The 16,027-nt window shown below is 39.9% G+C and overlaps 1 protein-coding gene across 1 annotated transcript in view; it reads right to left on the bottom strand.

The window, feature by feature from the left end:
• Window positions 1-611: 611 nt before the first annotated feature.
• Window positions 612-16,027, bottom strand: part of jak2b (Janus kinase 2b) — a 29,182-nt gene continuing 13,766 nt past the window's right edge. Inside the window, 18 exon segments of the mRNA XM_034225302.1 lie at window positions 612-1,225; window positions 1,775-1,888; window positions 3,618-3,735; window positions 4,236-4,309; window positions 4,311-4,409; window positions 4,503-4,627; window positions 5,517-5,706; window positions 9,071-9,207; window positions 9,580-9,730; window positions 10,035-10,186; window positions 10,505-10,643; window positions 10,785-10,912; window positions 11,739-11,826; window positions 12,474-12,608; window positions 12,798-12,922; window positions 14,585-14,771; window positions 15,235-15,346; window positions 15,715-15,872. Coding sequence (XP_034081193.1) covers window positions 1,118-1,225; window positions 1,775-1,888; window positions 3,618-3,735; window positions 4,236-4,309; window positions 4,311-4,409; window positions 4,503-4,627; window positions 5,517-5,706; window positions 9,071-9,207; window positions 9,580-9,730; window positions 10,035-10,186; window positions 10,505-10,643; window positions 10,785-10,912; window positions 11,739-11,826; window positions 12,474-12,608; window positions 12,798-12,922; window positions 14,585-14,771; window positions 15,235-15,346; window positions 15,715-15,872 — 2,340 coding nt within the window. The 3' untranslated portion in view covers window positions 612-1,117.

The following is a 16,027-nucleotide window of genomic DNA, read 5'->3' as shown; positions in this document are numbered from 1 at the left end:
TGGTACTAAATGAATGCTTTAGAATCTGCATGTGACAGTATCGATAAACGTAAAGAAAATCTCTTCATTCAAACCCATTAAATACGGATATCGTGTTTTTTCCCCTTAAATCTTATACTATACACTTTTGCAATTCAACATTAATTTATGCTGCAAAAAATGAGTTTCAAAGCGATAGATCACAAGAATTGACTTCGAATATATGAATTGAATTAATCTGTTTTTTTATTTTCACACCACCTCTGACAATGAAAACACAAATCACCTTTGTCTGTACTTCATTTAAACTGACATCTTGCTGGGAGCTTAAATATAGTATTAACTATATTTCATTTTATAAAATTATAAAATTTTCTGGACATATGTACACAATTATACTGTAGGTATATACACAGATGCATAGAAAACACTCGGTTCTGTTAGACCATTTCTCTTCAGGTGAGGGGAAAGGGGGACGGCGAGAGCTAGCCCTGCTAGCTGTTTACATGGACACAACACACACACACTGTCTCTCTACACACACACACACACACACACACACACACACACACACACACACACACACACACACACACACACACACACACACACACACACACACACACACACACACACACACACACACACACACACACACACACACACACACACACACACACACACACACACACACACACACACACACACACACACACACACACACACACACACACACAGAGAGAGAACTTGTTTGACACAAGCATCTCTAGCTTAAGGCCTGGCAATAGTCTACTCACAGTCTCCACAAACTCTTGAACTCTTTTTTTTTTTAAACACTTAATCTGACCAACATCACCTTCAACAGTACTTTGAACATTTCCATTCTGCTGCAAGCCCCAATGGCGCTCCACTTTAGAAATGGGGATGGAGGGCCTTATTTAAAGGCACCTTGGCAGTAGTTTTCAAGCTGGTCCTAGTTTGGAACCACAACTCTTCCAGTCACGAGCTGCTCTGCCACATACTGGCACTCCGCAGGAGGAGGACCTCATCATGGCCTTGCCCCTTTGCCACAAACATGGCAACAATGTTAAGAGTGACTCGGTTGAAGAGGAGCGGGCACTTTGGGTGATTTGTCAGTTTAAAACTCCTTACTGTCCCTGAACAGGTCGATGCGAAGGGCAAGCTCCTTGAAAGAAGGACGCAGGCTGGGGTCGTTGTCCCAGCACTCCTCTGTGATCTCGTGTATCTGAGAGAGAGAGAGAGCAAGAGGAGAGGGAACTGTCAGGGGAGTTGTTCTTGAGATGAGCAGACAACAATTGGACATTGGGTTAGGCCAGTGTGATTAGAACTGGTTTCACGCCTCTGTATGATTGATGTCCCAAAGTAGTGTGCCTATTTATCAAATTACATGATCGATTGAAACCGGTATGTGTGTTTGAATGTGTATTGTTAAACACATTGCCCATTTATCCGTGCAGTTACGGTGTAAGGCGCTTTGAGAAGATGGTCAGTTTAATTTTGGTAAAATACTACGCATTTGCCTTAACATTAAAAAAACACAATTCAATATATATTATATCTTTGTACTAATTTGCAGCCCTGGTCCCTGTTTAGGCTTTTATATTTAGGTTCAAACAACTAAACAAACAAATGTATCAAAAATAACAGATAAAACAGCACTTCTGCATGCATATGCTCATTTACTCATATATATATATAACATATAGGCAAAATAGTGTCACTATTTATGTTTATTTCACGTGAATATTTTCAGAAAGAAAATAGCAGCTCCTACCTCTGCGGGACACCCAAGGGGTTGAGGCAGCCGGCTGCCTGACTTGAGGAGCTCGATGAGATGATAGACGATCAGCTGTCCCTGCTTGTCATTTCCCATCATGGACATAAAAACCTGAAGAGGAGAATAGTGACAGCCATGATGTAAACATATATTAAAATCTATCTGGTTCACAGAAAATAACTAGATTCGAACAGATAATAAAACTGACTCTAAATGTAAAAAGGCAAATGTGATGCAATGAATAGTTGAGTAATAAACATGTTGTGATTAAGACAAACTCAAAGCAAAGCATGTGGAGCAACCCTGGCAGAGATATGTTATGATTGTCAACATTGCAAAATACAGCATGACGTCACTAAGGGAGTCACTTCCCTTTGTGAAGTTCAGCGTAAAAAAGCGTGCATATTTAAGATTTCCCAAAAGTGTTGTTACTAATGCATGAATCACACTGGACGTCTGGCTCAGCTGGCTGAGAGCGGAAAGACTGTCTCTACAGCACACAAAGACTGTGAGCTATTACATCTCAAGCATCTTTCAGCACCCGGAAAAGGGCCTGAACGTGTTCTATGTACAAATAATACATGGTATTTTTATTATTATCATTATCACATAGAACACGTTCAGGTAGAGGAGGAACACGCCCCGGGCAGTCAGGCTATCACCCTGAAACCACACTGTAGAAAGTTGACAGGCAGGCAGGTCTCCTCCTTGTGTTCTATGTACTGTACTGTACAGTACATGTTTAGTCAGGTTTCCTACATGTCTCTCTCCGAATATATTTTCTGACAAACCTTCTTGAGGAAAATATCAGAGTATTTGTCTTAAGAGCCTTCTAAATGATTTACACTACCCTCCCACTCTAAATAAAGGCATTTTGAAGTTGCTTCAAAATCATAGTACCAGTTAAGAGGCACCTTCACCTCGTTTTCTTTTTTTTCTTCAGGTATTACCTTTTCCCTACTCATGCCTGACCCATTACCTAATATCTTTGTCTTTTTTATGTTTATATTAATCAATATATTTTTTTTTAACATACAAAATGTGTTTTTGCCTTTGCACTTTGTGTGCGTGAATTGGTGAAATAAAGGAAGCAAAACAAAAATATAAAACATTATATCTGCAAACAGTGTCAGGTGTCTTAAACACCTGCTTAAAACTATAGCTTGTCCTTTATAGTTACTATTCCAAACAGAAATAAGGCCTTTACCATAAGGTTCTTCAAGAATTGGTTTCTGCAGTTGTCAATGATCCTCTTTGCTATTATTCTTTTGTGGGGTTCCCCTTCCCTGTAGTGTGTTATAAAGGTTTGTGTGCATGTAAATGGTCTGCAAAGGCACACATCCCAAAGTTCCCTCCAGAGGGAGTTTTTCCTCCCACACATTCCCTCCCCCCCACTTGCAGAAACTACGTAACACTCGTAACAGGGCTCAAATACATTGTATGTGATTGTACGCTAAGGGGCGGGACATCTCTAAGCTGTTGACCAATCATAACAGAGCAGACCAGCCAAAAACATCAGAGACTGGGCTCAGACAGAGGGTGAAAAGAAGTGTTGCAGCACAGGCAGTATGAGAAAAAGAAATACTTTTTTTTAACATTCAAGCATATAAGCATGTCAAAGTAGAGTCACAAAATACAAATCTGAAACCTGAAAAAGAGCATCATAGGGCCCCTTTAAAACAATCTTTGTACTGTGAATGTTTGAAAAAGGCTCCCAACTGTGCACATCATTTCTTTGTTTTCTACGCTTTGTGGATGAAGCAGGGACAATAAACCAGTTGATCAGGCAGCGAAGAAGCCTGAGTGAGCATGCATGCGTGTCAGTGTGTTGAACACTTACTGCAGGAGGGCTGGAGTTCTTCTCGCTGTGGGTGAAGAGCTCATAAAGCACGACTCCAAAGCTCCAGACATCTGACGCCACAGAGAACTTGCTCTCTGTCAACGACTCAGGCGCATACCTGTGGAGTAGCACACTGTGTCACTCTCGGTTCTGCTTTCTCTTAAGAAGCTTGTGAGTTTACGCATTGATTCCAACAGTAGGACAGGTACCTCAATTGGATTTTTTAAAGTAAATTAAAGACCCATTTTTTTTTAATTTGGCTTAAAATGTGGGCAATTGTACTTGTTTAGTAGTATCACTGTTCATGTTTTATTATGTTATTGTTTTATGGTTCCAGTGATATAACTCTTTATACCTTGTTTTTAATCATGTTCCTAATTTGTTAGTCATTTTCTGTCATACTCTGTAAAGCACTTTGGGCTGCGTCAAGCATGAAAGGTGATCTATAAATACAGTTTATTATAATATTTTACTTCAAAAGGAAACTCATAAATACATTCAACATATGAATATGAAAATGCTTAACTTGGATTATGACAATGTTTAATTTTCTAAGTAAAATCACATTTTCTTAAGTACACGCACTCAAACAAAATGAGTAAATATAAAAATACAAACCAAAATATGGGACTCTCTCCTGGCTCTTTGACCATGTAGTACTCTTTGTCCAGAGGCAGAATTTTGGTAAGGCCCGAAATCTCCGATCTTCACCCTCAGCTCACTCTCCACAAGGATATTTCGGGTTGCCAAGTCTCTGTGGATATACCGCTTACTGGACAGGTACTCCATACCCTGTAAACACAAAAGAAAAATAGGTTTAGCATCTGTAGCTCCAGTGGTCAGTGGCGCAATAAAGCACGGGACAAACTGAGCAGAGGGACGTACCTTGCAGATCTGCGAGGTGTAATGCACGAGCTTCTTGTGGTTGACCCTCTCCTTATTTTTCAGGAGGTAATCTCGCAGACTTCCATAGGGCAGATATTCCATGACGAGACGGAGATTTCGTCGTCCTGAAAGAAGCCAAAACAAAACTGTCTCACCCAGGAAACCCAGCAGCCACAAAGGTTTGACATTTGCAAAGATTTAACTGATTCAATTATTGGGACAACAAACACATTTTTTTGCTAATCAGTTGAAATGGTAAAAAACATATAAACAGCATACAGGCAAGCTAACGTATTAGCTGTAGCTACAGACAAGGATTTAAGGGCAGGCTGCAGCGTGTCATCCGCTCTGCAGAGAGGGTGATCGGCTGTAATCTGCCATCCCTCCGCGACCTGCACGCCTCCAGGACCCTGAGGCGGGCAGGGAAGATATTGGCTGACCCCTCCCACCCTGGAAGCAACAGTTTGCCCCGCTCCCCTCCATCAGGACCAAAACTTCTCGCCACCTGAACAGTTTCTTCCCCTCCGCTACCGGCCTCATTAACAAGGCCTGGACCTCCACTGACACTGACTTTTATGCACCCCAGAAAAACATTATACACTACATTGATGCACAGCATGCTAACAATATCTTGTTTATTTTTTATATTGTAAATCCTGCACAACATGTTGTAAATCTGCACAGACTTTGAATATAGTATTTGTCATATTTCATTAAATATTTTTACTGTGCTCAGTTTGTCACATAATTATATTTTGTGTAGATTTAATTTTTTATTTGTTACAATAGTCTAACATTTTTTTTCAAATAGCTTTTATAATAGCACGATGATAGTTTTTTGCTACATATTCTTCTTTCTTTGTATGCACCATTTATACCAAAGCAAATTCCACATGTGTAAATCTACTTAGTAATAAGCTGATTCTGATTTTATTACATGGCAAACCTGTGAAGAAAAGTGCGGCGAAAGTTAGATAACTTTGTACATTTTTCATAACTCCCGCCTCCCTGTACCTGCGCTGTAGCAGACTCCTTTGTACTTGACGATATTCTCATGCTGCAGAGATTTCAGGATCTCGATCTCTCGCTCAAAGTCTCGTATGTGTTCTGCAGTGCTGTGCTGGAGTTTCTTCACGGCCACGACTTCTCCGGTGTTGTCCTGAAGCGGGTCATACCGACACATCTCCACGCTGCCAAAGTTACCCTTAAAGAAGAAGACCAACTTAAGTGAGCTGTCCTTTATTACTCATGTGTGTGTGATTTACCTTACCATTGAGGCACATCCAAACAATGTTCACTGGGCCATTTGTTGGCCCATTAATATATGTTAGGTGTTACATTCAGGGGCGGATCTAGACAAATATTCATGGGGTGGCAAGAGGGTGGCAGGAGATTTTGAGGGGTGGCATCCCCTGACAGAAGTATATGCTGATTTAAATCGCAATCATATCAATCAATTAGGGGTGTAACGGTACACGTACCCGTACTGAAATTATTCGGTACGGGCCCTTCGGTTCGGTACACGTGTGTACCGAACGAATATAGCGTTAAACGTAAACAATTGAGAACATGAACAACTTTCTGGAAGTAATCTATATCACAGAGCGACCAAGTCATTTCATTGGACGAGAGGCATACTATGAGAGCTAGTCACAGGGATGCGTTCAAATGTAGTCAGTAATTTGAGGAACTGTCGAAATGGCGAACGCAGATAAAGTTGAGCTGAAAATCCTCCAGCATCATTGAAGTCTCCGGTTTGGGAACATTTTGATTTCGCAGTTACGTACAAGGATGACGGACAAAGACAGGTGGACCGAGCCAAAGCTGTTTGTCGGTATTGTTCAACTAACATTGGTTACGCGGCTGGCAATACATCACACTCATTTGAAAAGGCATCACCCGAATGTGAATATCACCGGTACCAAAAGAAAAAAGACTGAAGTGCAAACCCAACTCCCACTAGCATTTAAGCCTCCACCACTCGCAAAGAGTTCAGACCGAGCCAAAGCTATTACAAACGCCAAATATCCTTATGTTGCCATGTTAGCAAAGCGCTACCTGGCTGTATCTGCTGCCACTGTCCCTAGAGAGGGTGTTATCCACAGCAGGAGACATTGTTATTGCCAGCAGATCTGCCCTTTCAGAAAGCAATGTGGACAAGTTAATCTTTCTTTAAACAACATGAGAATACAATGACAAGCAAGTCCTAATGTCAAGCTGGCTGCTTAGGTACTAGTACAGTTCAAATACAGATTATTTCAGTTCATCGAAATGCTGCACCTTAATGTTTATTTTACTATATTTTGTATTTATTTGAATACATTAGTCACAGTTTAATAATAATTAAAAAAATGTTTTTAATGTTTTGTGATAATTTTTTCTGCTATACCGAAAACGTACCGAACCGAACCGTGACCTAAAAACTGAGGTATGTACCGAACCGAAATGTTTGTGAACCGTTACACCCCTACAATCAATGTTAACTTGGAAAGCCACAATATTAATATTTTAACTCAATCACATAGGTGATATTATTGTGGCACATCAGTAAAGCCTTACAAGGTGGCAGACGTAATTTAATGAATTTTAACTGAACAATAACTGGATGAGTTTGTTTCACTCTTAGACCAGTAGGGGTACCAAATCTATGCAGACTGCTGCAATAAGTACATTAATTAACTGTCTCATCGATGTTTGTCTGAATGAATATGATACTATTAACAATCATATTATTCCTATCAGCTGTCAATCACTGTTAATAAATAATAATAATAATAATAGATTTAATTTGTTAGCGTTTTTACAGGTGCTCAAAGACGCTTTACAGATATAGTGAAGAACTGTTATAATTCACATATTCATTTATTATTGAATAAACTATATTTTTTGGAGGAGTTAATGATGAATGTTCATCAAGATGCTTGCTCACCCTCCTTCAAATTTGAAAAACAAGTAATTATATCATTATTGATATACAGTTACAACCTTGACTTTACATCAGAAAGAACAAACATTAAAGAAGTGACTAACTGCATCAGTTAGGGTTAAAAAACGTGTATTCAGCTAAAACATCGCTGCAGTTATTATCCAGTGGAAGGTCCTTACCTACTGGCCTAGTTAAATCAAAGTGGTTACTTTCTGTTGGCTGGGCAGTGTAGTTTTACACACCGTCTGATTTTACTTCCTCAGGACTTAAAACTGTTTTTTGGGGGCAGACCCCCTCAAAGAAAAAAAATATATACACGCATACAAGGTCATCATCTTAACAGTTTGTTATTCTCATCGAGTCATCCGTGAGCAGAGCATCAAGTTGGCATGTCTATTACAGCTGAATGCGGCGATTACTATTTTGTTCAGCAAAACGCCTCACAAACGTATTAAGATCAACAGCTGTAGTGCGTTTTGATTCAATGCTGAGTACAGCCAAACTTGACATTCTCTTCTCTGTCATTGTAGACCGCAACTACCTCATTCCTTCAGTGCTTGGGTCCGAAAGGCTTCTCGTTTTGCGCCGTCCCCCCGTTCAAGTGAATTCGCCACCAATCATATTTCCACTCTCGCGCCAGGACCGGGGGGGGGGTTACATGACGTGCATATTGTGCTGCATTCACTTGCACTCGGACATTAGAGACTTTCTCTCATAAATGTCCGATGAGCCACAACTTTTCTTTCAAAACAAAGATGCCAACTGGGGTGGCAGCTGGGGTGGCAAGGCTATTGTTTAGGGTGGCAGTTGCCACCCCATGCCACCCCGGTAGATCCGCCCCTGGTTACATTCATACTATAATGAACATCCCCTGTTATACAACTAAAATAAATGCAACGTCACATGAAGTATAGACAAAAAGTGATTGATATTTTTACAATATGAAGAATCCTATGTTAGATATACCACTAATTAAACCCTGTATTTAAAGAAAAATATCAACCTAATTGAACTGAAAATGTAAAAAATGGGACTAACTGTTCCTGCTTTCAGGGCTCAATACCTTCTGAGAAAATGCACATTACAAATATTAAACACTAGAATATCAGATAGAAAACATATCGCAATCTAAACACCATACTGAGAAAGACATGTTGTTTTTCAGAATGTTTTCCATTGTGCATTCTCCATTAAGAGTTGTATTACTCATCCCTGAACCATGTAGCTCGAATTTAAGACAAAAGGTCATGGTAAATGGTAAATGGACTGTACTTATATAGCGCTTTATCCAGTCTTTACGACCCCTCAAAGCGCTTTACATACTACATGTCATTCACCCATTCACACCCATTCATACAGAGCAGTACCACTTGCTCTAGGACCTAACATTCACACACATTCACACACCGTTGGCCATGCCATCGGGAGCAACTCAGGGTTAAGTATCTTGCCCAAGGATACATCGACATGTTGACTGCACGGGCTGGGATCGAACCCACAACCTTCTGGTTGAAAGACGACCGCAATCCCTCGCAGCCACAGTCGCCCGTCATGACAACATAAAACAAAAACTGATCACAAGAGGAGTAGGGTGTCACAAGTCTGAGCTTGGGTTGATTTGTTGTTAAAATGTTGTTTATACCTTGCCCAGTTGCTGCAGGAATATGAGGTGTCTCTCTTCAAACTGGGCCGGCTCCTGACTCTCAAAGCCCCCGGTGGACCAGCCGGAGCCCACCGTCCTGTTTGGCACGATGTCACTGTCCACAATTAACTCATAGTCTGGGGACACAAAGACAGAAACCATGTGCATTCAACATCTACAAGCTAAGCTATTCATGTATTGGACCAATCTCTTAATTAATTACACAAAGTTTAAATTAAAACAAGTTACATATCTAAACTTTTGTAGGAAAACTTTCCCAAAATGCTGACCTTGGAATACTTTCTCTGTTCCATTCCTCACCTATTTTCAATTGAAAGCTAATGAAGACAGGAGCCTTTTTACTGACATGTTTCTCAAGACACGTTGATAAATGTGTGAGTGTGTGTGTGTGTGTGTGTGTGTGTGTGTGTGGGCAGGGGCTTTTGAGATTCTACCCTGGTGCGACCTAGATTCCCTGTGGTGATGTGATTAGGGACGAAAGCACCAACCTGGTGTGAAAAGGCTGTGGAGGTCACGGATAACAGCGCGAAACGTGGGCCTGAACGCCGGCTCGTAGTCCATGCAGCTGGTGATCAGGTTGGCCAGCTCGGTCCACTTTGGAGCAGGGAGCTGGTGGTGATCCTCGTAGAACAGGGTTTTCTGTGATACCAAATGAAGGGTTTGTATTATGTTGAGGCGATAGATAATGAACAATATGCAGATTATGATATGAAGTACACATACGCTAATCATATTGTATTTGTTCAAAAAATACAAACAGATTTAATGAATTTGTGCACAATTGTGAAGTGTCTAGAAATTCCGTCACAATTGTATTTTTAACACGGCTATTTTTAAAGTAAGAGAAGAAAATAAATCTTGACATGACATACACAGTATAATACTCATTAACTATTCATACCTCGATACAGTGTATATTTTAGGTCACATTTCCCAGGCCTACCTTTGAGTTGTCCAGTGTTGCTAACGGTTTCTCCCCCCCGCTGCAGATCTCCCAGAGAGTGGTGCCAAAGCTCCACTTGTCTGCAGCCAGGCTCATGCTGCCGGGGTCCTCCACACATTCAGGCGGCACCCAAGGGATCCTCTCTATCAGGACTAATCACAAACACAAACATTTAACACACCGCTAAATTCATAGTTTTCAAAGGTCAGGGTCAGGGCCAAGGTCGATTCAGTTTGAATTTTTTTAATTGCAGATCAGGGATGAAATACTCCTATTATTGAATAACACGATTCTTCTTTATTTAAATAGCATACCACGCTTATTTTACCTGTGTTTTCAAACACCACGCAAAATGTAGTAACCCAATGCAACCTGGATTGGAAGAAGGTACCAACTCATTGTTATAGCAACCTATTTAAAAAGCTGCCTCTTGCTGATTACAGTGTGGATAAGGATGGACATAGACTCACTTTCTCTGGGCAGAACATTGATGCTGATGCCAGGGTCACTCAGTTTGATGAAGGGGGGGTTCCCAGCCCGCCGGTCCTCCTCTCTGATCAGTAGAACATTCTTCGCACAGACATTCCCGTGGACAAGATGCTTTTCCTCCTGTAGGTTCAAAACGGGAAAGATTCAGATCAGTCTCTTAATAACTCCAATGAAACTATTAGTCAGGTTATTTTTGCAGCCATATATTTTATATTGCAGCTATAAAAACTACAGCAGTAATACAAAAAAGAAGAGTCCTACCAGGAAGTTCATGGCCCAGGCCAGCTGCTTCGCCACCTCTAGCTTCCACAGGATGTTTATGGAGTTCTTGTTCTTCTTCAGGTAGGTGTCCAGAGAACCAAATTTCACAAGCTCCTGCACCATGATATCTGAAAGAATTTTTTTTTCAGATGAGGTCAATCAAAAAAGTCTAATCTTAAGGATAATTGAGAATCTCAAAAATAATCTTCCACTGACATAAATACTGATATTTAATGAATGGGTGTTTTTCACCTTTCCAGTTTGGAAAAAGAGTAAAGGGGGAAACATGTTGTGGTAAAATGTTCTATTGTAATTAAACTGGAAATACAGTGCATGTCAAGTACATCTTAGTTACCAAAGATGCACACAGAAACTCGACAAAAAAGAAAAAGGGTCAAAGTAACACTAATAACAACTACAACTATGTAGAACTAAGGCCACGGTGCAGGAGATATGGATGTCTATATGATGTTTATTTTTATATATCATGTATTGTATGCAACTTTGACCTTTTAACCTCAGTTAATATAATTATTTAAATCTCAATCTGAGAAATGCTGGGTTCTTTACAAATCCTATAGAAAACTTTAATGAATCAATGCCATTAGCCACTTTCAAAAAAGCAAACAGCGGCATCTTAATCAAAGTCAAACAAATGTATACAGTAGCATCAGGAGTAGTGTGAGGTAAAGAGAGGAAGTCAGGTCAAATATTCTTGGGCAGGGTATCGTAATCTAGAATAGCCCTCCATGCCCATCGTTGTATCACTACTCTGAGCCTTGAGCTTATAGACTCTGTTCAAGATTATAGCGAAGCATCATTAGACCATCATGTCTTATAGGCTTGCAATGTCAGTCAAATGAATGGGTATTACTGTGCGCTCTGACTCAGGACTAATGAGGCCATACAGTGTGTTTCTACCAGGGAGAGAGTGTGTGTGTCAGGCTGGCTTACTTTCATCTCCGCAGACACACACACCATAGTTAAGGATCAGGTGCTTATGGGACAACTGGCTTATCATGCTGGCAGCTTCAAAGAAAGACTGCAGGACAAAAACAACAACAGAGAATATAGAAAAAATAATTATGTATGAGCCCATGAAAGAGAAAAGGAACACCAACAACAAATAACGTTTTTTTTATAATAAAAGAAGACGTTGACATTTCCTGTTTGATTTGTCAAACTCAGACTGCTGACACCTCATATCAACTTCTGAACAACTTTTCAAAACGGCTATTCAATTTGTCAACTATCACTCAGTGTTATTAAGAATTTTGAAGATTTTTAGAATCAATTTGTTGTCTATAAATGTCAGAAAATAGTGAAAAAGACAACAGCAAACTATATGATAAAAACGGGTTCTAAAATATGAAATTAAAACCAACAAATCCTGAAATTAGGGAGGCTCAATGCAGTGAACGTTTGACAAAATGACAATTAATTGGTTATGGTCAATTTAAACAGGCTAAATAAATTCATCGATTGATAATTTCAGCTCAAAACTGATGTGATCCAAGAGGCTGAATGCTAAACAACATCCAGAAAAAACATTATGAGCCCATTCTTGAATTAAAAAGCAGTTATTTCTCAGCCTCAATGCAAACTAAATCTGCCCCAACCAATAATATATTTGATTTATTTTAGTTTTCAGTAATAACCAAGGGTGCCTGCAAACAAAACGCCACAGACCTCAGAGTAGTTTCGGTGGGCCTGGTCCAGGACTTTCATGACAACTTCAGTTTGGTGCACAAGTCCATAATCTCCCACCTCTTTGCGGACCCCTTTGAATATCTTGGTAAATGTCCCTTGGCCGAGACTCTCCATCTGAAGGGAAGATCAATAAATGCAGTTCTTAAAGTTAACCTTTAACGGCTGATTATTGTAATGAATTCCAAGCTAGTGTTAGTAAAATGTGCAGAATAAGATTGTAGTATAGTATAGTATACAGTATAGCAATATGGTGCATTGTTGGATAGAAGAGGAAAACAGAGATATATGAACAACCAGGCTTACAAATTCAAGATCTTCTTTCCTGATCTTGTGAAAGACCATCTGACTGATGTTTCGTCGATGCAGAGATGGAGACAGAGGCACTTCAGAGCCCTTGTTGCTTCTGCACACAAGGAGGCAAGACTTTTCTGTTGGTGGAGAGACAAAAAGAAAAATGTAAGAAAAAGATTTATGGCAATCCAAAGTTGAAAGTGATCTAACCAACAGAGAACCTTGAGAAACGAAAAGGTGAGTCAGAGATGGAGCATTGGAAATGTTGTACACTCTGCATTTATTTCATCAATGTTTTCTGTGGAAATGGATCTGCAACGTTATTAGAATTACTAGATCAGACCAGTTTTGACTTAATTTCGCAAGCTCAAGGACTGAAGCACCTATGAGTCCTCCTATTGTTTAGTTTGAACTAGATGTGTGTACTCAATGTGAATGCTCTCCCTCCCTATTGACGAGTGTACTGACTTTACTTTCCTATAATATTATGGTTCCCTAAATGAGCTTTAACTTTGAAATGGCAGTTCATTATTGGTTTTGTCCGTCTGCAGCATTTGATCACTATAAAGCGGGAGGCCTTCCATTAGTTAAACCCACTTTAATCACCATGATTCATATGGCATTATAAAACGGACAAGTCAAATCAAGCAATCTGATTGGTTCTTAGCCATGATATACTGAGCGTATACCACGGGTAGAATTGTAGTTACAACAAGTCAGTATCCCTCCGCGTCTGAAAAATACTGTATACAGTTGGGCTGAAAAGCAAACTGGGACAAGAAAGCAGAAGAGAAGTAACAGGGCAGAAACCCTCTTTTTACGCAGCGGTCCAGACATAGACATCAAACGGCAAAACATATTCAGTGTGCAGTTCCTTTGGCATTAGGGCAGGGATATCTAGATACTTTTCAAGGTTTGACATAATAAATTGTGCTACTTTTAAAGCAAGCAACGATGTTTTCAAATCTGTAATCAAAAAGGTCCGCAAAAACGCTATCAACCAATCATATTGCTTGATTTGACTTGTCCGTTTTATAAATATACATTACTTCCGTTACGAAACAAACTTACAAAGCATAAGATGGAAATATTTAAGGTTAACTTTGACCTCCGGGGGGGTCTTACTATGGAGGAGTGGATTGAGGAGTGCCTATCTCCAGAAAAAAAAAGCACCTAAACGACGACATGCAGAGCTACGTGAAGAGCAGGTAGACCAACTGGAAAAGTACCACCATTCAAAAGCTTTCTGATGCGGGTCTTGAAACAAAGCAGAGAAATTATGACCGTTAGTGGCCACAGGTGCGAAAGCTCTCTCCAGAGCTACTGGAAGCCGAATCTCGGGGACCGGAGAAAGAACAACCTCAACCTATACAAGTAACCTCGTAAGCCATTCTACTGATGCTGGACCGTTTTTCAGTGGCTGCACAATAAACGGCAACATACAAATTAATGTAAATAAATAGCCAAATAATGGATCAATGCTCTCTGTCTAATATGTTCGCTAGTTGTTAGTGTTGTTGCATAGCAACCACCTCACACGTTGCATGTTTTGTGCAGAAGGCAAAGGAGGGACTATTTTATTTTGAACATCATTATTTACTAATAAAAACTATTTCAATTAGAGTGTGTATTTTTCTTTCATATTGCCACACTTGGTAACCGTTTTATAAAAGCAATAGCTCAAGTATATAATGGCTTAATGTTTGACTTTACACAAAAGCACACACACACACAGCCATTGCTAAAGTTTCCTATCCCTCTTAAAAACATACTGTATCAAACTAGTCTGTTAGTTTTACCTTTGGATTTAGGTGGACAGCACTTGCTGAATTGGAAAATGACGCTGTCAGAGCGCACAGTTTCCTTTTGGTAGCAGCTGAGAAGCTCCTGCAAGCTGCTGAAGTTTCTTTTTGTTCCACTGAGGTTAAACTCCCTGCTGTCAGATCTGGTTATCTGGCAGTGCTTGTATTCTACAGCGTCGTACACCTATGGGAGCAGAAACAAAGAAGTGCAAAGACTTTCAGTTGAAGAGTGGGCAATAAAACAACACAGAGTCTGATTTGGAGCAAGTTGAATGAAAACAGTTAAGTTGGTACATAAATGAGGTCAGATTCTTATGCCAATGTTTAAAACGGCAATAACACTGGATAGTAATAGATAAACAAGCCAGTGTTGCTTAAGCTTCCTTCTACATTTCCAGCAACAAGATGAAATACATCCCAGGTGGTGTTTGCGTCATTAAATTGAGGAGGTTGTGCTTTGGGACACTATTCTATCATCTGTGTGAGCATGGCCATAGTTGACTTATTAAGTATACTATCCATTTTTTTGTTTATCCATTTGTCACAATATAACATTAAACACTGAGAAGTTTGAAACCTAACTCCCAAAAGACATGTGAAAATCAGCAACAACAGCGACAAAAAAAGAATACAAAAGTAATGCCTACCTCAACAGGGAAAGTCAGAAAATACTTGTTGAAATCTTTAGGGCTACACCTCAAAATGTACAACCCTCGCTTGTTCCCACACCTCTGAAGCCGGTTGATCGCAAACTCCATTCTGCAACAATTACACAAAGAAAAAGAGAAGAGCTAGAGCATGTTGTTAACCTGCATCGCCAGAGAGAAATACAGTTTCACCTGGTAAGATGCATCAAAAATACTTCCTTTACATTTTGGCAGCAGGAGGGTGAATAAAGTAAAATATATATATAATGTAATATAAATAATACAAGTATATTTAGCAGCTGTGTCATTTCACCAAGTCTCATCTCTGTGGACCCTTGGAGCAGGAATGCACCACAAATGAGCAACAAGGAATTCCTTTAACTTTGTTTAGGATTACTTCAAATGTATTAAATCAATGTAGATGTATCTTATGAATGCTGTGGGTTTGATATAAATGAAGCTCTGTAACTCTTCACTTACGAGATGGGGCCTTGGCAATGAGAAGCGATGGCCTCCACCAGCCTGGGAGGAGCTACTTCTTTACACAGGAAGTGATTTGCGTCTGTGGTCAGCCGGTAGTAGCCGTCGATGAGGGACACAAAGGAGAGGGCTTCATAAAGGCCGGAGAACTCCAGCTCCTGAAATATATAAAAACACTTTTAGACATCACGTGTAAATGTTCATCATTCTCCAATTATCTCCAAGTAGTTTGTTCCTCTACTCTCTTTCTTCTTTTACCCACAGCTAATTTGAGTGAAGATGTTCTACTCGTACAGTCCAGTAGTGTCACTAT

Source organism: Gymnodraco acuticeps, unplaced genomic scaffold, assembly GCF_902827175.1.
Source record: "Gymnodraco acuticeps unplaced genomic scaffold, fGymAcu1.1, whole genome shotgun sequence".
Classification (NCBI taxonomy): domain Eukaryota; kingdom Metazoa; phylum Chordata; class Actinopteri; order Perciformes; family Bathydraconidae; genus Gymnodraco; species Gymnodraco acuticeps.
The sequence above is the reverse complement of the archived record's forward strand: the minus strand, read 5'-3'. Positions and strand labels throughout refer to the sequence as shown.